This window comes from Pogoniulus pusillus, chromosome 23 (genome assembly GCF_015220805.1).
Source record: "Pogoniulus pusillus isolate bPogPus1 chromosome 23, bPogPus1.pri, whole genome shotgun sequence".
Lineage (NCBI taxonomy): Eukaryota > Metazoa > Chordata > Aves > Piciformes > Lybiidae > Pogoniulus > Pogoniulus pusillus.
Window position 1 is genome coordinate 12,037,642 of NC_087286.1, and position 22,636 is coordinate 12,060,277.

The 22,636-nt window shown below is 46.0% G+C and overlaps 1 protein-coding gene across 2 annotated transcripts; it reads right to left on the reverse strand.

Annotated features, from left to right (window-relative positions):
* Positions 1 to 73: 73 nt before the first annotated feature.
* PITRM1 (pitrilysin metallopeptidase 1) lies at positions 74 to 22,160 on the reverse strand. Of its 2 annotated transcripts, XM_064162564.1 has the most exons (27): positions 22,051 to 22,160; positions 21,524 to 21,626; positions 20,784 to 20,890; positions 19,689 to 19,840; positions 19,206 to 19,320; positions 19,026 to 19,122; positions 18,108 to 18,268; positions 16,851 to 16,977; positions 15,972 to 16,060; positions 15,295 to 15,423; positions 13,867 to 13,980; positions 13,388 to 13,484; positions 13,093 to 13,227; positions 9,811 to 9,949; positions 8,672 to 8,788; positions 8,118 to 8,250; positions 7,413 to 7,533; positions 6,825 to 6,901; positions 5,890 to 6,055; positions 5,674 to 5,774; positions 5,253 to 5,373; positions 4,408 to 4,479; positions 3,797 to 3,909; positions 3,177 to 3,302; positions 1,812 to 1,957; positions 942 to 1,044; positions 74 to 448 (listed from the first exon to the last, which is right to left on the reverse strand). In XM_064162564.1, exons 1-27 carry the CDS (start codon positions 22,095 to 22,097, stop codon positions 355 to 357), a joined length of 3,102 nt encoding a protein of 1,033 aa, XP_064018634.1. In that variant the 5' UTR covers positions 22,098 to 22,160; the 3' UTR covers positions 74 to 354. The 2 variants fall into 2 exon arrangements, with proteins under 2 accessions (XP_064018634.1, XP_064018635.1); XM_064162565.1 differs by lacking the exons at positions 19,689 to 19,840; positions 20,784 to 20,890; positions 21,524 to 21,626; positions 22,051 to 22,160 and having other exon boundaries at positions 18,108 to 18,264; positions 19,026 to 19,292.
* Positions 22,161 to 22,636: the final 476 nt, after the last annotated feature.

Consider the following 22,636-nt stretch of genomic DNA (forward strand, 5'->3'; position numbering starts at 1 on the left):
ACACCAAAGAGTGAAATCTGCCACTAGGAGAAAGTTCTCTGTATGTTCAAGTGCAGCCATTTCAAACACACAATTAGAGTTCTGCATATACAAAAATATTTAATTTATGTTCTATGCATGATGGGGGAGGGGGAGTTAGGCATCACTAAAATGTTAGGGGCTGTCTTTCCCATACAGAGATCAAGTATGGCTGGATGGACATCTTGCACAATAGGTCTCCAGGACAGCTTTTAACTGCTGTTGGACATTGTTAAAAGCAGCAATGAACATTACAGTTGCACCACAGCACTGTTAAAAGTTACTAAAAATCCCTAACGATGGTCACACAGATTGACTTGGATGGGCAGCAGCAATTCATCGCTTGACCCAGGAGGGATCTTTGGTGATCTCTGCATTTTCTGGGCCAAGCACAGCCTGGCCACGAGTGCTCTTCCCAGCTGCAAGATACCTGCAAGGAAAAAACAGAAATGAATGCAGCAGCTTCTCACACCAGTTAAAGGTATTCTTCTCTCACGAACAAGGGTTTGCCATCCACCACTTGTTCACAGCAGCCATGGGGTTTGTTCCCAGTCATCACAACAGGACAGTCCCCCAAGGCATGGCCCTAACCAGCCTATCTCCTTAACCTTCAGTCCAGAGGAAGTGTAGAACTATTAGCTGGATGGCTGTGTGTGCTCTCTCCAGACACTTTGTGGACCCTTCAAAATTAAATTACCAAGCATTCAGAACAGAGGAGGAAGTGAAGCTCTATCTGCTGGAATGCAGCCAGCAGGCCACGATTAACATCTCTTTTCCTGCATTACAGAAGCAAAGTGGAAGTGCCACCAAAGGGCAAGGGAAGAAATCCAAGAGTGTTACAACAGCTTCTGCAAGCTTCCCTTCTTCAAATGAGTTTTTTGCTCTCTTCAGTGCACATTCTCTAAACTGCAGCACAGACTTACTTGTTTGCTACATCAACCAGGTTATCACTGCTGACAGCAAAGAGTTGTTCCCTGTGTGTCTGTTTCATGGCATCTGAAATCCCATACAAGAAGTGATCCATTCCTAGGGAACAAAAAAGCACAGCTGTTGGTACCCTGGGATCTCTGCTACAGCTAAGTGCATGACTGAGTGTAGACTAAGGCAGACGGTAGAGAGGAACAGAGACCACTGTTCTGAGACAACATCCAATAGAAATCAAACATCAAAGGTCAGAATTAGGCAGTCATGGTCTGAGGTAAAGTTTCCAGGAAAAAGGATACTTCTTGTCTTCTTCTGAAAAGGAGCCAAGGAGGCCAGCGGCCTCCTGGGGTGGATTAGAAGGGCAGTGGTGAGCAAGTCCAGAGAGGTTCTGCTCCTCTACTCTGCCCAAGTAAGGCCACAGCTGGAATATTGTGTCCAGTTCTGGATGCCTCAGGGCAAGAAGGACCTTAGGGCACTGCCTGAAAGAGTCCAGCCCAGAGCCACCAAGCTGCTGCAGGCAATGAAACATCTCCCCGTGAGGCCAGGCTGAGGGATCTGGGGCTTAGAGCAGAGGAGCTGAGGGCTGCTCTCATTCCTGTTTCTTTAATCCACCTCCCTCTCCTAGCTGTGTTCACCTGATACCAGGGAGGCACCGAGTATGAAAACTTCAGTAGAGAGACTGCATCGTGGTGGTTCTCAAAGGCAGCACCAGGGCTTGACTGCTTGCTGGAGCTGCAGTTCCTTACCTCTGCCAAGTAACAAATTGACCATGTGATGCAGTTGAGCAAACTAAATATTTTCTTCCCTTTAGGGTTCAACTATAAATAAATACATATACCGACTGCTCTGAGGCTGCTGTGAAAACAGACCTTTATCTGAAGGAGCTATTGGAGCATCTACAGCAGCAAAAACTGCCAGCTTGGCTTCATCGATGTCTTGTTGGGTGAATTCTCCGTGTTTGGCCCATTCCACTGCTGCTTCAAAAGTCTTCAGAGTGGTTAACGAGTTTGGGTCTCTTAGAAGAGGAAAAAAAAGAGTCTAATTAATACAATTATTTACTTCAGTCTTACAAAATGAAAACCTGCAGCTGCTCTGTTCTGTTCCTCAGTTTACATACAGAGGTGAGGATTAAACTAAAACATAAACTTCCTTTTCATGGACAACAGAAGTTGCCTAGAAGCAGTTGCAGAGAGCTGCTGCTAAGAGATGGTAACCCAGCACTGTTTGCTGCCAGAGCTTAGCAAGCATCACTGCCATGAGTACTGATCTGCTCTATCTTCTCCAAGCTGCTGCTCCTGCTACACCTGTTTTTGCTCTCTGAAACAGGTGCAACAGGTTAACAACTACTGAAATACTAACCAGGGCAAGTCTTACCATGTTGCAGCTCCATTCTCTGAATCATGGCAAGGCTGCCCAAATTTTAGCTGGGAATCCCCATCAGGTACTGCTAGGCTGCTGCTGCTTTAGAATGATTTAAGCCAGGACTCCAACAAGTCAAAGTGCAGGGTCCCACATCTGGGTCAGTTCAGTACAGGGTGGTAAGACTCTGGAATAGGCTGCCCAGGGAGGCTGTGGCTGCCTCCTGCCTGAGGGTGTTGCAGGCCAGGCTGGATGAGGCCTTGAGCAGCTGAGTCTAGTCGAGAGGTGTCCCTGGGCATGGTGGGGAGGTTGAAGCAGATAAGCTCTGAGGTCCCTTCCAACCTGAGCCATTCTAGGATTCTATCCACAGGACACTTTTAATGAGGACTGTAACTAATCTTTAATACCTCCAATTTATTCCAAGTGCTTTGGTAAGACCAGGACAAGGTTTTGGCTTGGTAGAAGATGAGGAAAACAAAAGGAGAAAGCCCTTGTAGCTCAGCAGCAGCAATGCTTTCTGCTGAACCTCTCACCAGCCACTCAGCAAAGGAGGCTGCACATGTCCTAGCTCAGGGAGCAACTCCTGCTCTCAGGTTTGGAGTCTCAAATTTAGAATAGGGTTGAATTTTCAGGGCCTTCACAGCCCAGTAAGAACTAAGCAGCAGCCAGTTTCACTATGGCACAAATACAGTGAATCCTTAAGTGCAGACCTAACAGAGGCCTTCCCAGGGACAGAGCAAAGAAAGTAAGGAAGAGTTCACTGTATCAGTTCACCAATTAACCTTTCCAGTAGCAGCACTGAATCACTGTCTGGCTACTTCATTCATCCTGACACAGAACTACAGCTCAGACCAGACACATGCAGGTGAACCCACCTGTAGGAGTAGAAGGTGAAGATGCCATTGTGGTTCAGTTTAGCACCTCCGCCATAAGCTCCTCCTTTCTCCCTGATCTCTCTGTGCAGGAATTTAGCTGTCAGCAGCCGTGCAAGAACTCGAAGGCTTCAATGAGAGAAACACCAACAATAAAGATGGGAAATGGGCAACAGCAAGAGCCTCGACTTCCTCTGAAGTTCACAAAGGTGCCCATTTGCAATGCACTGTCTCTTGTAATCCACTGGAGTAGCAGTACTCAGTATTTACTAACAGCTGAGTGATGTGGCAGCACTGGAAGAGTGGCACTGCCTTGGGACATTCCCTGTTTCCATGTCTTCCACTCATGCAATGTGAGTGCAAGCTCCCAAGCTTTGTTACATGCAGTAGCATTAACAGAGGCATCCCAGCAGGCAAGGCTATTTTATTTGGAAGTTAGCAGACAGCAGCCCCTGCTCACCTGATCTCAGCATTCACTACAGTTGGGCATCTCTGGCCCTAGCCACACACAGTTACTCCCCAGGGATTCTGTGAGAGCTGCACTGCAAAGCATTTTCTACCAACATTCCACGTTATGTACTCAGCCCAACATGCAGAAGCTCCCTGCTGGCTCTGCTTCCCACCTTGCATAGTCTGCAGCAGTGTAGGGAACTGTTCGAATGCACTCCCCAACATAGTTCACCGGGAAGGGAAGGACAAAATGAGTCTTCATTGGGCAGGGCTTGAAAGTAGGATCCTGAGGAAAAAAAATGCATCATGATCACGGTTAGCAGAGGGGAGACAGTGTACCACTGGAGAACTCTGGCTGCCTTGAGAACCATGAAATCCTACCAAGCACACAGACAAATGCTAAAGCTGCTGCTTTGCAGGAATAGACTAACTGGGAGTGACACCACATCAGCCTCGCTCTGAAGGAAACCAGGTTACAACCCAAATGAGCCTCAGTGGCAGCAAACAGCACCAGTGAGTGTTTGCCTGCATTTGTGGGCACAGAGCTAGCTAAAGGATTGCCACCCAGAACCAGAGGGAAGATACCAAGCACAATGTCCCAGAGGGATAAGGAAGCTGAGTGGCTAGTTTAAGGAAAGGATGCAGTCAGAGGGTAGAACTGAAGAGCACTTTATGTTCAGTGCTGTGCTTCTGCATAGGAAAAGAATCTGTCCCAGCTGAAGATGGACCACTAGGACCAGTACAGCCCTGGGACACCAGTATCCCCCACCAGCTGGGTACTTACATTAACTAGTTTCCTTGTGATCTGCAAACTAGAAAGCATTTCACTTCCCACAGGGCAGACTTCTGAGGATTTCTACAAGAAATACAGTCCTCCAGTTATGAAAGACGATTTAACCATGGAGAGCAAGAACACTACAAATGCAACCTCTGCCCTCAAACCCCTTCAGACTGTCACCAGTCTTCACAAACATAAGCAAGCTACTCAATTACTTCTTTACACTTGAAATTCTAAGCAAATGCTAAATGATTTTTCTTTCAAGAGAAGTTTGGCACTAGAAGACACCAAGATAGGGATTAAATGAGGCCCAGTAAGTTTTAGACTAACAGCTCTCTCATGGGTAGGGAGCTGGGAGCTTCTTGCAGCCTCATCAGAAATGAAGACAGATCTGCATACTGACAGAGCAGATCCTTTGTCCACTTCACTGAATCAAGCACACTTTGTGCCAAATGTCCTGAGCACCGAGATGACCAAACAAATTCCTGCAGCCTGTGGAGCTGCAAGTCATGCTCTATTTCCTTTTGGCCAGCATTTCAGGAGAGCTCAGCTAAAGAAGAAATTCTCATTGTATGCAACAGAGAAAGGAAGAATTCCATTCTCCTCAGCCCAGACAAAAGCAGCAAGCTCAGGGTAAGGCCTGGCAGCTGACCCAGAGGATCACCATTGTCCGTGTTCTTGCGGCAAAGGCAGCTTCTGTGGCAAAATACACAGCAGCTGATCACAGAGCTGGCTCCTGCAAAGCTATGTTTGTGTGGACACAGTATCTGGGTTCAAACCATCTTCTGTCTGGCTGCAGGATCAAAGTGCCTGTGCCTGCTGCCCCAGTCACAACGGAGATCACTCCTTACCTCAAGCACGTGGGGACGGACAGGTTTTCTCTCCTTTTTACTTCTAGCTATGCCCTTTATAAACTTCTCTACCTCTTTAGACGCCTCTGCTATTTGCTGAGGTCCTGCATTCACTGAACACCTGTAAAAAACACACAGTGAGTTGCAATAGCTTTTTGTCTTTTCAGATCATCTTCTGGGATGGGCACCTTTTCTTTGTGGTGCAAAGCATCTTCTACCACGTCATCGGTCCAGCTGAGAGGTGTCCCTGCTCAGGGTGAGGAGCTTGAAGGAATTTTCCTCTGAGGTTCCCTCCAACCCGAGCCACACTAGGATTCCCTGAGCTCTCACTTCACACAAGCCCAGTGCTCTCAGCAGTGCAGATTCCCAGGCCTTGCCTTCTCTGTAACAGAATGCCCCTCCTCTGTCAGCTGGCACTCACCTGATGTTGTCACTGTTCAACAAATACTTCTTAATGCGCGGCAGCTTGCGGAGGATTGGTTTCATATCAGACATTTCTGCTATTCTCTTCATCAGCTTCACCTGGGTGGGAAGGGAGGCAGAAAGAACAGACTTAGCCAAGGAAACGAATTAGCATGGACTGCAATTCCAAACTGGAGGAACTGGGCTTCACTGAAGGATGCCATTAATTTTTCACCTGATCCATGCCACTGAACATTTCTTCCAGCTCTCCAGAGGGTGTCAGGTTTTTGCTGGCTCTGATAGAGGCATACAAATGCCCAGAGTCTGGAACCCCATTGGACAGCTCCTGAGCAGCTGTCTTAACTAGCACTCGGAAATATTCTTCCTCCTCAAATCTGGGGCTGGAAAAAAAGAACAGAAGAGGGCTCCAAGTCACATATGAAAGCACAGCAATGGAATTTGTAATGCTAAATGTTGGAAAGGCTCAGGCTGGAAGGGACCTCAGAGCTCATCTCCTCCAGCCTCCCCACCATGCCCAGGGACACCTCTCAACTAGACTCTGCTGCTCAAGGCCTCATCCAACTCAGGCTTCAACACCCCCAGGCAGGAGGCAGCCACAGCCTCCTTGGGCAGCCTATGCCAGAGTCTCACCACCCTCACCTTGAAGAACTTCATCCTCAGCTCCAGTCCAACACAGCTCTGCCTCAGCTTCAAACCATTCCCCTTTGTCCTGTCTCTAGACACCCTCAGCAAAAGTCCCTCTGCAGCTTTCATGTAGGATCCCTTTGGGTGCTGGAATGCAGGTCTAAGGTCTCCCTGAAGTCTTCTCTGCAGGCTGCACACCCCCAGCTCCCTCAGCCTGTCCTCACAGCAGAGCTGCTCCAGCCCTTGGATCATTTTTTGTGGCCTCTGAACTCATTCCAACAACTCTGTGTCCTTCTGATGCTGGGGACATCCAATTTCAACAAAGAAATTTTAAACTGTTGATTCTTCATTTGATCCACTTTACAGTCATGCAAATGATGGAATGATTAGGAACTGGGAGCCTGTAATGTTACAGTTATGGAAAGAAATCTCAAAGTAGGGTCTCCAAAAAGAAGAGAATGGCTAGAAGGAAAATGCAAGCCCCAAAACACATGCAAAAACTGAAAGGAAACCAATATACTGTACTTGTTAAATATTTCACTCCACAAATGCATCATGTCTGGCAGATTTCTATCCAAGCACAGAGATGAAAAGAGTACACCCTGAAGGAAAAAATAACAAAACACAAAAAACCCTTCACAAAAGACAGTCAAAGCAATGGTTTGGAAATGCACAACTGCTCATGAAAGGGATGCAATGATGCCAAAGCTACACATCACAAACCCTCTTCAATGCAGGCTGTGCTACTCCAGTCAGAGCAGACATGATTGTTCTTCACACAAAGCCATCCTGGCAAGTCATGGATTCACAGAATGGGTTGGAAGGGACCTTAAATATCATCTAGTTCCAACCTCCATGCCACAGGGACACCTCCCACTAGATGAGGCCACTCGAGACCTCATTCAAACATCCTTCACCAGCCTTCCTGTAGGATTCCTTCAGGTACTGCAAGGCAGCTCTAAGGCTGGCCCAGAGCTCTTCTGCAGGCTGAACAAGCCCAGCTCCAAGTTTTCAGTGCACAGCAACTGCCCCTCTGCCTGGAAGCCCTGCCTGAGCCTGACCTGCAGAGCTGTTACTGCAAGGGTAAGATGCTGCAGTTTATGCTGGATTTACCTGTTCGTACACATCCAGGTGAGAATCATCTGGAATGATGTGTGGACTCACATGCAGCCCACCTGTTTTTAGTTCTATTTTTTGGGCTTGTTCCCTGTAATCAAGGGCTCCACATCCCATCCTGTGAAAGACAAGACAGACCGATCACCATTTGCAGTGCATGCCACAAGCAGGCTTTGCAGAGTGCACTGTTGAAGCCAATACTAACACAGCAACTGAACAGCTTGAGGCATAAAGCAAACAGGTACTTCACACTTGATAAAAGCTGCACACCCAAGCTTTCAAGGAAAACCTCTTCATTCAAAATGCTGTATCAAAGAGTGTTTTAGATCCAACCTTGCTGCCACTACCTCTGTGCACATTGCCTACGCTGTTCTCACCAATAAAAAGAATTGATTCCCCCCAGCTCAGGTCACTTGTTCTGCTCTGTGTCACACTCTCCCCTGCAATGGGCTCAGCATTTCTGTGACCACATGGTGAAACCACCAAAACTCTACCCAAGTGAAGTTTAATTCTCACTCACACGCCCTTTGCACTGCCTGCCATGGTGCTGGGGAACAAGGCCATGCAAGGGAAAGTTGTCAGCAGCTACATGAGGAAGAGCACTGCTTGTGAAGAACACAAACGTAGCAGCACTTTTCTTCTGTAACAAGAGCTGAAGTCACTAAAGGCAATGCTGCACCACCCCAGAAGCAAGCCTCTCACTTGGTAATGACGTTGCAGAAGAGCGGCACATATGGTTTGAGCTCCTCAGGAAGTGTGTTCAGGCTGGAAACAGCTCGGAAATAAACCACCCCATTGGTTGGCTGAGCACAGTACTGGACAGGGACTTCATCAGCTAAGGATTAAAAAACACAAAAGCAAAGAATAACCAACAACTTCCTACTACAAACACACAAAAGCAATGCAGTTTCTTACAAGATCTTGCCCTTCAGAGGTGGGGTTGGACTGGATGATCTGTGGAGGTCCCTCCTAACCCTAAACGTTCTGTGGTTCTGTGCTGGGCGAGTGGCTCATTAGAGCCGAGAACAGCCCCAGGCTGCCTCTCAGAGGCGACAGCCAGAAGCAGCTGCAAAGCCACCGCACGCTGCCTGCTGCAGAGCTAGGGATAGAGGAAAAGAACCTAAGTGGGGACAACAAACAGAGAGGGAACGTTTGCTTTGCAAAGAGCAAAACAGAGTAACAGCTGGGCAAGCCAGTCAGGTAAGAACAAAACAGTACCCTGAGTCTTTTGAGGATGAGATCGTTGTTACACCAACCTGTGAGTGTTGTCTCCAGCACAGTGACCGGGATCTGGGGCTCGATGTCAGACACTTTCAGGAGCGGAAGACATGAGGTGTCATCAGGCTTGCTTTGAAAAGCAATTAATTCCAGACCTTGCAGGGAGAGCACAACACCGGCTTGTCACTGTCAGCTTTAAGCAATAGTGCTATAAAAACGTACTGAGCTGACACAGAGCAGAAAAGCACAACAGTCTTGAGGTTCAGAATTTTCTGCCAACAGCTCTCAGACACCACTGAAACAAATTCTGCGGTCTCACTTTGCAACAACAAACAGAACACTCCATAGTTTTAAATTCTCTAACTTCTCTTCACATCCTGTTTACAGGAGCCTGCAATTTAGACCCCAAGGAAGTGCCATCTGCCAGCCTGTCAGGTCACTCAGCTCAGCAAGCACCAACCTTGCTGGTTAGAAGTTAGTTCTTACTAGCTAGATGGTAAGAACCCAGTTCTAACTCAAGTGCTCTGTCAATGCACTGATGCAGCTGAATTGTTGTGTTTCATTTTATATTTCAACCTTGCAGATTCTGGTTGGTCACCTCCAAGTATTTTTCCAATTTATCTACTTAATCAGAATGTCTCATCTGATTTTCTGCTCTTCTACCAAAGCTTCAGAAGAGTGACTAAATCACTCTTTCCACAGGATGAGATGACTGAGCAGGGTTACTGCCCAGAATCCACTGAACATATTATTATTATAGCTGATACTGTAAGTAGCAAAGAAATAAAGTTACAAATTGGAAGTTTGACAGAAGAAACACTGAAGAGACACCATATACTTAAAAACAAACAGCTTCCAAGTAAATGATAGAACCCATCATGTACCTAGTGCAAGTTAATATAGGAAAGAGTAATCAAATCAACACTTTAAAACAATTCCCTTACTTCACCTCTACTAGAGACCTTGAGAAGTGTATTTTTGAGCATTAAAACTAATGCAATATATCAGTCATACACTGGAGTGTAAATGCTACACTCCACAGGAACAAATATTCAAACTTCCACCAAAAGCATCATCCCTTTTGGGGCAAATGCTGGAGAGTCCATGGGAATATCAGATATTCCATAGAACACCAACTAAAAAAATGAAGTTCAAAACTATGGAAAAGCATCTTAACCTTTTTCAAAGATTTGGCCTTTTTCTTCCTCAGAAAGAGCATTGACCTTCTTTTCCAGCTTTTCCGCTTCCATTTTTGCTTGTTTATCATGGTAGTCTTCTTCTGGACTCATTGACAGAGTCAGTCTGTGTGGGTTATCCTGCAGAAGCATATCCCAAAAGAAAGCATTTTTAATTTTGAGGGCAACTCAAAAAAAAAAAAAAAACCAACAAAAAAAAAACCCAACCAAAAAAAATCCCCAACAGCAATGTGCTGAACAAACATTAGTACAAAATGTGGATAACAAGTTGTCCACGGGACAGCAACGTGCCCTTGTGGCCAAGAGGGCAAACGGGATCCTGGGGTGCATTAAGAAGAGTGTGTTCAGCAGATTGAGGGATCATCTTCTCTCCCTCTATTCTGCCCTGGTGAGACCTCATCTTGAGTACTGCATTCAGTTTTGGGCTCCCCACTTGAAGAGGGACAGGGATTTGCTGGAGACAGTCCAGTGGAGAGCTATGAGGATGATTAGGGGAACACCATCTGATGAGGTCAGGCCAAGAGACCTGGGGCTCTTTAGTCTGGAGAAGACTGAGAAGGGATCTAAGAAATGTATATAAATATCTGAGGGCTGGGGGTTGGGGGACAAGCTCTGCTCACTCCCTGGGATAGGACAAGGACCAACAGATGTAAGCTGCAGCACAGAAAGTTCTACCTCAACGCAAGGGGCAACTTCTTTACTGTAAGGGTTCCAGAGCACTGGAAGAGGCTCCCCAGGGGGGTTGTGGAGTCTCCTTCTCTGGAGACTTTCAAGGCCTGTCTGGGTGTGTTCTTGTGTGACTTGAGCTAGATTGTGTGGCTCTGCTCTGGCAGGGCAGTTGGATTCAGTGTTGTCTTTGGGTTCCTTCCAAACCCTAACATCCTGTGATCCTGTAACTCCTTCCTAGTTTTCCTCAGACTATTGCTTCAACAGCAGATAGAAAGATTCTGTGCATCATTGGCTCACACACTACCAAAAACATCACAACCAGGCAATGTGAACTCTTCATTTCACACAGAGCAGACTGAGGTGAGGTGGGGAAGAGAGGCAGCTTACCACAAGAACAAGCATGAGCACCTTGCTGTTGGATTTCAGTAGAGTCAGACTCCCTGCAGCCAGCATTACTCGTTACTTTAATTAACCAAGACATAACAGCTGCACAGAAGGCAGTAAAGCAGCATGCCCCAAGTTTTATCTGGAGAATGTTCTAAGATGGGGAATATGGTGAAATGCAAGAGGGTTTCATTAAACACCTTCTCCAACCTGCCTGAGCTTGAATGCACTCAGATCCCATATGATGATGTAAAACATGCATGCCTTATCCTGCTCAGAAGTGTTCCAGCTCAGCCTTGCTGCCATAGAGCTCCATGCATTAAGCAACTGTCACAACTGCTGTTGGATTTCTGTTTATATCAAACTGTGGAATTTCAGTGCTGAAATTCCTCAAGCAGATTCCACTTTCTATAATAATGGGGAGATAGTCAAAAGAGCGACCTCAGAAATTGCTCATTTAAAATTAGGCATTAAAAAGCAACATCTGTCACTGCCAGACACTGCCAATCATTTAGGACAATGCAATTAGATTCTGCTTTGTGACTTTATCTAACTCATGCTTATGTGGAAGAGCTACAGAAACCTGACTAGAGTTGAGGGAAATGCAAAATGCAGCAGGCGGAGCAGAATGGACTGAATGGGTGAGCAGCATTCACTGCCTTGCTCCCAGCCCTGCAGCCTTCATCCAGGCACAACATACAACAGTGCCTAACGCTCTGGCAGAAGAACATCCAATTGTCATTACATCCTACTAAGTCTTACTTTTGTCTCAACACCTCCCCAAGAACTGCACAGTAAAGGCCATGCTCAGCAATATTGCACCTGGATTTTTTCCCTACAAAAGCTAAAAACTGAACTGCTCCCTATTTCAGACACTTATAATGCCTTTAGTAAAACAGAGCTCAGCTGCTGCTGTCTCTTCTTGCCTCTGAGCACATGAAAAGCAGCATTTGCTCACTATTAGATCAGGCCAGTAGTTACCTAGAACAGATCTGCACTTGAATAGTTTCACTGGGGAAAAAAACAAACAAATCAAAACTCCATCAACAAAACCCAAAACTCTTTCAAACATCCAAACCCACTTTTGCACTGCTGTCAGTGCACTTTTTTCCTTTCTGCCATGACCTAATTCAAGGTTTCAGAACCATTCCATATTTTATTTCTTCAAGGACTCCAGTAGGGCATATGGAGAGGGAAAGAATTAAAAGAACAAAAGCAATTGGCACTGATAGCAAAATTCGGACAGCAGTTCAGTGCTGCCCTGCTGAGACCCCACCTCCAGTACTGCCTCCAGTTCTGGTGTCACCAGCAAATAGGAGGACACAGAACTGCTAGACTGAGTCCAGAGGAGGTCACAAAGACGATCCAAGGGCTGGAGCACCTCTGCTATGAGGACAGGCTGAAGGAGCTGGGGGTGTTCAGCCTGGAGAGGAGAAGACTCCAGAGAGACCATAAGAGTTGTGTTCCAGCACCTGAAGTGATCCTACAGGAAGGCTGCAGAGGGACTTTTGCTGAGGGTGTCTAGAGACAGGACAAGGGGGAATGGTTTGAAGCTGAGGCAGAGCAGGGTTAGACTGGAGCTGAGGAAGAAGTTCTTCAGTAGGAGGATGGTGATACTCTGGCATAGGCTGCCCAGGGAGGCTGTGGTTGCCGCCTGCCTGTGAGTGTTGAAGGCCAGGTTGGATGAGGCCTTGAGCAGCTGAGTTCAGAGGTATCCCTGCCCATGACAGGGAGGCTGGAGTAGATGATCTCTAAGGCCTCTTCCAATCTGAGCCATTCTAGGATTCTATAAACAGGAAGAGCACCAGAACAACCTCACTTACAACCCACATTTCTACAAGGAAATGGAGATTTATCTTGGTACGCCCAGGAACTAAGGAACACACGATTTGAGTCTACAGTTCTCTGTTGGCATCTGAGCACAACATCTTCAGGCCCTTCTCTAGCAGCAGGCATCACAGTTCAGTGAAACATTAGTGTTTTCTCAGTGTCAGAGTGTTTCCCAGTGTCCAACCAGAAATTCTTTCCCATTTTGAAAAGCTTCCATATCAAGCACTTAAAATTAGCATGCTTCTATCAGAAGTGCTGCTGGTACTCACACCTAAAATTAGGCAGCTTGGGTTTGAAGAATGAGCCTTCAGTTTAATTTTAATTACAAGCCTGTGATTTAAAAATTCATACTGAAGCTATTTTTCCCTCAGCTTGCCTACCTTAAAATAGGTTTTAACTTTTTCCTGCAGAAATGTGGGATTTTCTTTAAGGCACTGCCTGAAGCGAGAGACTTTATCTGCAATCTTCAGTAGCTCCACTGGATCTCCGTCTTGATTCCAGCAGGAGGAGATATACTGAAAGGGAAAGAGTTATAAGGTAAGCAGGACAATCCAGCTGCACCTCTACATCTGTGGTCCAAGACCACTTATCAAGACTCCACAGTTTGTAAAGACAGACATCAGATTTCTTTGCTCCTAAGAACACATCACAGAGAGGCAAGACAAACCAACTTACTGATGTGAGGGCAAGTCCAAAACTCGTAGACTGGTGCTTCAGCTGGATTTCAATCTTGTGCAGTAGAGCTTCGATCCTGTCTTCCTCAAATCCTTTCCTTTGGGAAGGAAGCCACATCCGTTAAGACTAATTGCTTTGAGTGAAGTTATGAGTTACACCATGGCTACAGGAAGCATCACTACATCCTGTCTTCCACACTCAATTCAACTGGTATGAAACCAGCTTTCCAGGCTGCGTCCCTAAAGCAGCAGCTGATGGAACAGGGGCTGAGGGGAAACCTCACCACCCTTTACAACCACCACAGAGGAGGACGGAGTGAGGTGGGAGTTTGTCTCTTCTCACATGCAGCAAGTGATAGGACGTGAGGAAACAGCCTCAAGCTGTGCTATAGGAAGCTGAGGTTGGATAACAGGATGATCTCTGGAGGTCCCTTCCAAGGCCTAATACAATGTGATTCTTAAAACTTCAGCACTACTCACGCAATAACTTCATCCACTGTTCTAGCAATGATCTCTTTCACGGTATCAATGTCTCCTTCAGCAATACCCTGTAGACCCACACTGAAATAAGCTTCTCTTGTTAAGCCATTAAACCTAGAATGAAAAGATATTAGTTGCAGTGATAAATACTAGAACTTAAGCAACAAACCTGCCAGTGGAGGCAGAAGAGAAAAAAAAAAACCACTTGTCATTTCCACATACACACAGAGGAACTTAAAATCTAGAACAGAAAGAAAAGTAATTACCAAAGAGGCAAGAAATGGAACTTAGAAGCATTTTTTGTTCAATTTCAGTAGTGGCAGCCACTGCTAAGGAAACACAGTGTGACAGTAAAGCAGCTAAAAGTTACAGAAGGTGACTGAAGATAGCAGAAAATTACAGAAGTTGGTCTTCTCCATTCCTCCCATTTGTCTTTCAGTACTTCCAGGTAAAGTCTCTTTACTTAAAGGTTAAACTTTTAGCTGCCTGTAATGCCAAAACACATAGGTTCCATTGCAGCAAGGGAGTGGGATGGTACTCCTAAATTTGTACTAGTAAAGCAGTATTTGTAAAGTGGTGAAGGTGAAGTGTTCCATGTTTGCAGCAACTCTTCAATAGTATTTAGAAGGAAAAAAAAAAAACACAGACACCAAACCCCTTACTTCTGTCCCATCTGTCAGGCAGGGCAGAGCACAAGAACTCATCACTTGCAGAAATAGGGAACACCTAGCAGTGACCAAAGTCAACAAACAAAGCCAGGTCCCCAGCCAGGTTCCAAGTATCTCCTATCCCATGTCTGAAATACACAGATGGAATTCCATGGCAGACTCAGGTGTTGGAATCCTGGGATACTGATCACTGGGCTCAAACTTGTGATTCATCAGCACAGTCACTAGGGCAATTAAAGCCAACTCACTTTATAGGCCAGTGCTGTATTACTATACTCATTCTGGAAAAGGCTCAGCTGAGAAAGCATAAACTGAAGCACTTCAGGGTTTAGGGATAGATTTCTACTGCCATCCTCTGCAATATTAAGGTGTCTGCATGCCACAGGATTTGCAGGAAGCCCATGATGTCACAGAGACCGTTTCAGTCAGGCAGAGTACTCTAATTTCAGATGAGTATATCAAGGTTTCCTACTAAAACAGCTGACAATTGAGACTTGTGTCATTCTCAGGTCTAAAGCTCAGTGCAGAGAAGAGCTAGCAAACCTTTCTGACTGACTGAGATGAAAACCCCAGCTAAAGCAGGGCACTGAAGCTGGGCCATACTTTTACCTACCCATTGTTCTTGTTCCTAAGCGTTAAGCAGTACAACTTCACCACTGCTTCTAGGGCATTGTTTTAACAAGCCAAAAAAAACTTAGCAGTGAGTGGTTTGTGACTTCTCTAATGCTGCCATAGTGGCAAAACAAAGCATAACACTTACCCAGCTGCAGGAGAAAAATCTGTACCAACCCCAGACTCAATTAAGGCTTTGTAGAAAGGAGAGTTTGGCCCATCAACCAACAGTGAGGACAGCAGGCTTAGTGTGAACGTTTCAAAAGTGTCTGTAATACTGAAAAAGAAAAACAAATAGTTCTTAAAAATTAACCTACAAACATGCAACACCCAGCACCACCATGTTTATCTCAGAAGAATTACTCCTACAAAACAATGTAGAGGAAGCAGGGAAGAAATAATTGTCTGTTATCAACACTGCAGCACACCTCAGGGAACTTGGAGAGCTCTGTGTCTTTCATTAATAACAACCATCGTTAAAGCAAGTTAAATCAGACTGCAAGGCTAGGTAAAATTAGTAAGGTCACAAAGACCTGCACATGTCAGGAAACTGGAAGACTGGAAGCCAGTGTTCCCAGAAGTCTTTTCCACTGAGCAGTTCTGGAAGATAATGGCTGATTTTCCTTACAATCTGCTAAAGACAGAAGTTCTGCTTAACAGTGAAGCTTCACTTCCTAAAGTAGGATCTGTCCAGCTTTCCCAGGGCACTGTTTACCCTGGAGATGAGATTTATCACGAGGTACTGGGGGACACAACATATGCCTGCAGCTGGCTTGCATTTCTAAAATGAGTCTTTGATTCTGAATCCCATTGTGATATACTTACTCTGTCAACAAATAGCTAACACTGACAGTTGTCTGCTTGGAAGGGTCAGCAGCAAGTGAGTCCAAGCCACACTTTATGCTGTGTTCTCTCTGTAAAGGAAAACAAATACATTGGATGCAGACTACACTCAGAGAGGGGTGACAAGAAAACACTGCTTGCATCTTCATACCATCTTCCTCCCACAGGTTTCAAATAATTTTACAGATCAGTTCAATACTCATCAGTAAATAAACACAGGATGCCTTGAAAAAGGAGAGGCATCTCAGCTTAAACAAGTGGAGAATAAAGGATCAAGATAATCATGGCTGCTGGGGAGCTTCTCAGCAACCAATACCCCCAAGTCTCTTTCTTCAGAGATGCTCTCAACCCACTCTGCACTTGGCCTGAATGTGTGCCTGGGGCTGGCCCAACCCCAATGCAGGACTTCTGGACAAGCTCGGGAGGAAAAGCAGGGAAGGGGAAAGGAGAGAATGGAAAAAAAATTTTCCTCTTTTGACACCAGTGTTTGGAAGTTTAGGTTTCATTGCAGGGCAGCTTCCCTGACTCAAAACATTGATATTTCTATCAGTAGCACTAAATGGTTTCCATGCTTCAGTGCTTCAAATGAAGGAGAGACTTGAAAATTGAAAATAAGAAAACCAAACAACTCCACACAATCACTTCATTACTGGAACTCAAAATGAAATGTAGTTTTTTTCATGCTGTAACCAAAATATTTCAGCTCATTTACATACAAACACACTTCTAAACAAACAAGAAGCCAATTCCATCAGACCGGGCTAAAATATGAACCTGCTGTCTTCAGTTTCTGCCATTCCAAGAATGGATACACTGTTTCTTTGCATTTGTGTCATTTTATATTCTATTCTTTTTACTTACAGGCTTCTCCCAGAGTTTCTGCTTTGGGATGTCAGTATTTGATTCAATTCTTTCAAACTTCACCAATGCTTCCTCATGTATTTGTCTCAAATGTTGCTCCAGTGGAAAATTACCATAGGTGAAAAATCTAGATTAGAAATGAAACAATTAGGATTACTCATAGGATTTGACATGAAACTTACAGTATCAGCTTCTGTTAAATTCTGGATCTCCTGAGTTTTCCAGTGGTCAATTACATCTAGAAAGGAACATGCTTTGCAAGGCCCCTAGGTAACAGACCCACCAGTCTGCACAAAATTCACAGATCTCCTGCTGAAATTCCCACATTTTTCAACTTCTCTTTTATGCTCTGGAGGCCACAAGAAGCTAGAATTTGGTTAGCTGCAGCAATATGCAATGTCCCAAGGAAAAGAAAAATATTAGTCATTGAGGCCAGAATAGTTTGAAGTTTCAGAAGACAAAATTCTTATTGTCATCATATACAACGTATCAAATCTGATGATCCATCTGGCTTTTGCAGCTCAGTCAACCAACTGTAACCACAGTAAGCCCTGCTGACTTCCACTAGATTAAGTATCTAATCTTATTCCCACGTTAGAACTCAAACACAGGTAGAGCAGAATACCTGGGATCATGATAACGGATGGTCAGTTCACTATCAGGACACGAGCTGATGTTCCGTAAGTGAATTAAACGAACCAACTGACCACACAAGGACACTATAAAGTTCCTTCCAGATCACTTTCAAATTGACTTTTGGCTTAAGTACTTTATTAGCACTATGAGTATCAGTATTTAACAAATGAATACCCATTACCTAGAATCTGACAAAGCAATGTGTGACTCAGGAGCAAATGAACAGCCATTCATCTGCGACTTCCTCTTACAACTTGTGTTGAGTTCCAAAAGAACTCCAACACTAATCTAGGATGCTTTATTACATTACACCAGATAACTGTGCTCCAGTTCCTCCTAACTCCTGCCAGTTCAAGGTGAAGCACCTGTAAACAAAACTCCCCAGAACAAATCCTCATCATGAAGCAGGCAGACAGGCTGTAGAGTATCAGCCAACTTTCCTGCCTCTTCCTAGAACAAATCTCCTTGCTGCAATGTGGTCCTCAGTGCCACAGAGCACAGGCTGCCTAAGCTGCTGGCCATAGGAATGGAAACACTCTGCTGATGCTCTTCCCCTCTCAGACACACCAGCAGTGTGCCAACATGCTGTCATGCATGAAGTCAGTCAACAACTGCAGGTACCTGGAATTGCTTGGATGATAATGTGTGGCATGAAACTCTTTCAGCTGCTCCCACGTAAGATCAGGAATACACAATGGATCTCCACCAGATACTACACTGTAAGTGTGGTCAGGAAGGATTTTACTCTGCAGGTGCTGCATGAATAACCTCTCATTATCTGTCTTAAGAGGAAAACATATTTCAGTAAAAGTCAGCAAACCACCCTTTAAAAACAAAAGGTGTTCAGAAAGACCTCAGAATTCTAATTTACACAAGAACTCCTCCTCACATCAAATTTGCTCTGTTTTCCCATGTACTTTAATAAAACTACCTACACTGTCATTGAACCCCAGAGTGGCTCAGGCTGGAAGGGAACTAATCTCTTCCAACCTCCTCACCATGACCAGAGACACCTCTCAACTAGACTCAGCTGCACAAGGCCTCATCCAACCTGGCCTTCAACATCCCCAGGGAGGAGGCAACCACAACCTCCCTGGGCAGCCTATGCCAGATTCTCACCATCTTTCTACTAAAGAACTTCTTCCTCAGCTCCAGTCTAACTCTGCTCTGCCTGAGCTTCAAACCATTCCCCCTTGGCCTGTCTCTAGACACCCTCGGCAAAAGCCCCTCTGAAACCCTCCCGTAGGATCCCTTCATGTACTGGCAGGCAGCTCTAAGCACTGCCTCCCATAGTCTTCTCCTCTCTAGGCTGAACAAGCCCATTTCCTTCAGCCTGTCCTCACAGCAGAGGTCAATTTAATCATCTCCACTTAAAGGAAAACTCTACAATAAATAAATTCCGTTTAAAAAGTAACAGATTTGCTTTACTGAGGACTTCAGTTTCACACAGGAGGAATGGTGCAGTAATAGTACTGATAACCTCCAGTTAAAGTCACTTCACCCTCTACAAAATCTTTAGCAGACATTCACAAAACTTACAAATGCCCCTTTCATTTCATTAAAAACAATTCCTTTGAAGACCAGAGGTGTCTGAGGATCAGATGGGTTCTCATGTTCTAACCTCCATCCTTCTTGCCTGCAAACAATAATAGCAGGAAATGTGAAGAGTATGCAGGGTTGAAGTTTGTTTCCTTATGTTCAGGCTTGCACAGATCTTACCAGAAATCGAGTTGCCGCAAACAGGGAAAGAAAGCTGCATCCAAGTAGACTGACAGGAGGTTCTGAAAGTCCTTGGGATTTTGTGTGGAGAATGGATAGAGTGTGTAATCACTAGCTGTGTATAAACAATATAAGAGCAGAGTTTTAGCAAGTTTGAGATGCATTTCACCCCCATTTATTTTTAACCTCTCCTGTCTAAAACAGCCAGAAGTGAAGACACTCATCGGAGAAGCATTTTTCCAGAAGAATACACAGTTTAATGCTGCTATTATTACATCATCAAAACTTGGCTTCTGCCATCTATTTAACTAATTAAACACTTTGTTCTACTGGGACTTGAGATCTGCCAAATGAACAATACAGATTTTGTTGCTTTGCCTTCTCAGTGTTTTTAATCTCTCATTCACGACCTTCACACTTAGCGATTGCTCTCCAAAAGGAAATTAAGGAGAGCTGCAACAAAACCTCACACAGTGAGCTCACCTGTGAATGCATTCATGAAAGTGGACAGTGATCTATTCAACATTTTGAAGAATGGCTGTCTGCAGGGGTACTTTTGAGAACCACAGAGCACAGTGTGCTCGAGGATATGAGGGACTCCAGTGCTGTCCATCGGAGTGGTTCGGAATTGGATACTGCAAGACAGAGAGCAGCCAGAGGAATGCAGCTGCGTGTGATGAAAAGCCACTCTCACCTCCTGTCTGCAGCTTTCAGTTATGGGAACATTACCTTGGCCCAGTAACTATCACCACAGACAGCAGGATACAGACTCTGTGACTCCTTAAGATTCTCTAGTGCTCAGCCACCTTTTCCAGAGGGTATACAACCTCTGCACTTTTATTTCTGGAGGTGGTATAGTAGTTTGCAGCACATAACTGAACACATTTCTTTTTACCCACAAGGCTCAGAAAAAAATAAACCAAACAAAACACTCTCTGGAAAGAATCTGGTTTACATCTTGCAACTACAAGGCGGTTTAGCAGGAAATCTAGTTTTCAGCTCCCTAATTGAAAAGAGGTGTTAATAAATTTAAAGTAGTTAGTGGAAAGCCACAAAGACGGCTGGAGCCATGCCCTGCAAAAAGCAACTGAGAAAACTTAGCTCCTTTAGCCCAGAGAAAGAAAGGCACAAGGGAACTCAATAGCTGCCTTCCAACATCTACAAGGAGGTTATGATGAAGGCAGGTTCTTTGCATAGATATGCATGACAGAAGACAAGAGGCAATGCTCAGAAACCAAAGCAAGGGAGGCTGCAATTTGGCATTAAAGAAAAAATTACCCCATGTGCACGGTCAAACACTGGGAGCCTTGCCCAAAGAGGCTGCATAATCTCTGATTTTCAAAGTTTTCAAGGCCCACCTGGAAAAGTATTGGAGTAACTGCAGCTGAATTAAGGGCTGATCCTGTTTTGAGCAGCAGACTAAACAAGAGACATGACATCTGCTCCAACCTATCAACTCTAACGTCTACTGTCCTCTTTGTTAGCACAGAAAAAAATCATTGTGAAGCTGGATTTTCAATTTAGAAACCAGAAAGGCATGCTCAGATGAAATGTGCAATACATATATCAATGGCTTACCTGAACAGATTATTGGAGTCCTCCCGAGCCACATGTAAGTACCTGGCTCCTGTAGTGTCATGACTAAGCTTCACTGCAGTCAGAAACAGCTCAGGAATAGCTGTCACCTGCATTGGAAGAAAATATCTCCATTACAGTGTGACTGTAACCAAGTCAAATAAATCATGGACGATTGTAGCAATGATCATCTGCTGATCCTGGATCTAATATTGCCATATACAGTATTAAGCAATCTTTAGTTCCTGTGGTTTTGGTCTATGTGTGAATTCAGCGTGCAAATGAGGAATAAAGTTAAAAAAACAATTCAAACACACTTCAACCCAAGCAGTGAAGTCTTCTGGCACAGATACTCTGACAACAAAAAGGCAAATATTCAAACACCAGTAGTTAGGGCAGCAAAAGGGAAACCAAGGATTGCAGCTGTACCAACTTCACAAGAGTGCAGCCAGTGAAGTTCAGTCCTGTCAGGATTTAGAGGACCACACTGAATGTTCAACACCTGCAGCAGATAGAAAAACTCCCAACTACCTTATTTACTTTACAGGAGTTAACTCCCTGGAGAAACGTGTTAGTGTTACCTAGAGAACTAACTACGAGTAACTACTGTGCCATTTCTTTAAGTGACAACCCACAGCACACATACAAACACGTCCTGTGCAGAGTCTTGGCTTCAGTAAGGTCTTTCCAGCCAAGGGCGGATTCATCCTTAGAGGCACCGGGGTAACGTAAGCGAGGCTCACCTGTTTCACAGTGAACCCGTGGATTTGCTCGCCCACCCTGTACTGCAGCGCCCGTTCACTGGCGGAAAGGCTCTTCCACCTCCCTGCCCTGCGAGGCAGACACCTGAAACGAGACTCCCGATCAGCACACGCAGCTCCCGCCCGCGCTCGAGCCGAGCGCCCTCACCCTCGCTCTGAGGGGCGGCGGAGGGCAGGGCGGACGAGGAGCAGCCGCCCGGCCCCGGGCTCCCGCCGGCCTCCAGAAAGGCGCTGCCCTTCAGCCGCGGGCACCGCCGGCCCCCCGCAATAGGCCGCCTGGACTCCGCCCGGGACACGTCGCGTCGTTCACCGAGCTTCGGCTTCGGCCGAGCGACACGGAGCTAGCTGCAGCACGGAGCTCGCCCAGGCCCGCAGCGGGGCCCAAGACAGCAAAGGTAGGGCCGCCTGTTTCGCGGGAGCGCGTCGCAGAGGGGCTGGGGCCGGGCAAGGCAGGGGAAGGACTGGCAGGGGCCGCCACTCGCTCCCTTCAGTTCCCTCCCAGTCCTCACCGGCCGCGGCTGAGCAGCCCACCGGCTGCCCGGTAGCGGTTCCACATGCCTCAGCTCCTCGGTAGCGGGACGGGCCGCACGGCCAAGCCGGCGCAGGCGCTACGCTCCCGGCCGCATTGGCGGCGGCGGCAGGCCCCGCCTGGTAGGCTGCGCCCAGCTGCCGGCGGCCCGCCCCATGCAGCCGCGGTCGGTGGAACGGCGTCTAGGTGGTGCTGCGCTGTGACCGACTGCTCCAACTGAGCTGTGGGAGCTGGTCTGGCAGCCGCCGGTGATTGGCTGCAGTCGGGGAGAAGCGTTGGGGTCGGTGGGCCCAGACGCGGGACGGAAGGGCGTTGAGAAGTGCAAGCGGAGGAACACAACAGGAAAACTTGAGCTTTCCTGGGAGGGATTGACCTTGGTGGAGGAAGGCTCTTGGAAGTGCCTTTGACTCTTCAGGAACGTCACTTGAAAACCAAAGGCTGTGTTGGTGGCAAAGGCAGCGAACATTGAGTAGGGTGTTTCAGGGGCAGTACCTCGTCTTGCCCAGGTCTTGACAATGCATCTCAGTATTGTAATGCAAAGATTTTGTGAGGAGAATGAGCAGAGT

What these genes read in the sequence shown, in the direction of transcription:
- PITRM1 (XM_064162564.1), bottom strand. Translation starts at nt 22,097, where the DNA reads ATGTGGAACCGCTACCGGGCAGCCGGTGGGCTGCTCAGCCGCGGCCG. An exon ending in AAGTTAAAACCTATTTTAAG is followed by an intron (nt 9,950 to 13,092) that starts GTAGGCAAGCTG and finishes ATGCTTCTGCAG; the next exon opens with GATAACCCACACAGACTGAC. An exon ending in AATAGCTCCTTCAGATAAAG is followed by an intron (nt 1,045 to 1,811) that starts GTCTGTTTTCAC and finishes TTTGTTCCCTAG; the next exon opens with GAATGGATCACTTCTTGTAT.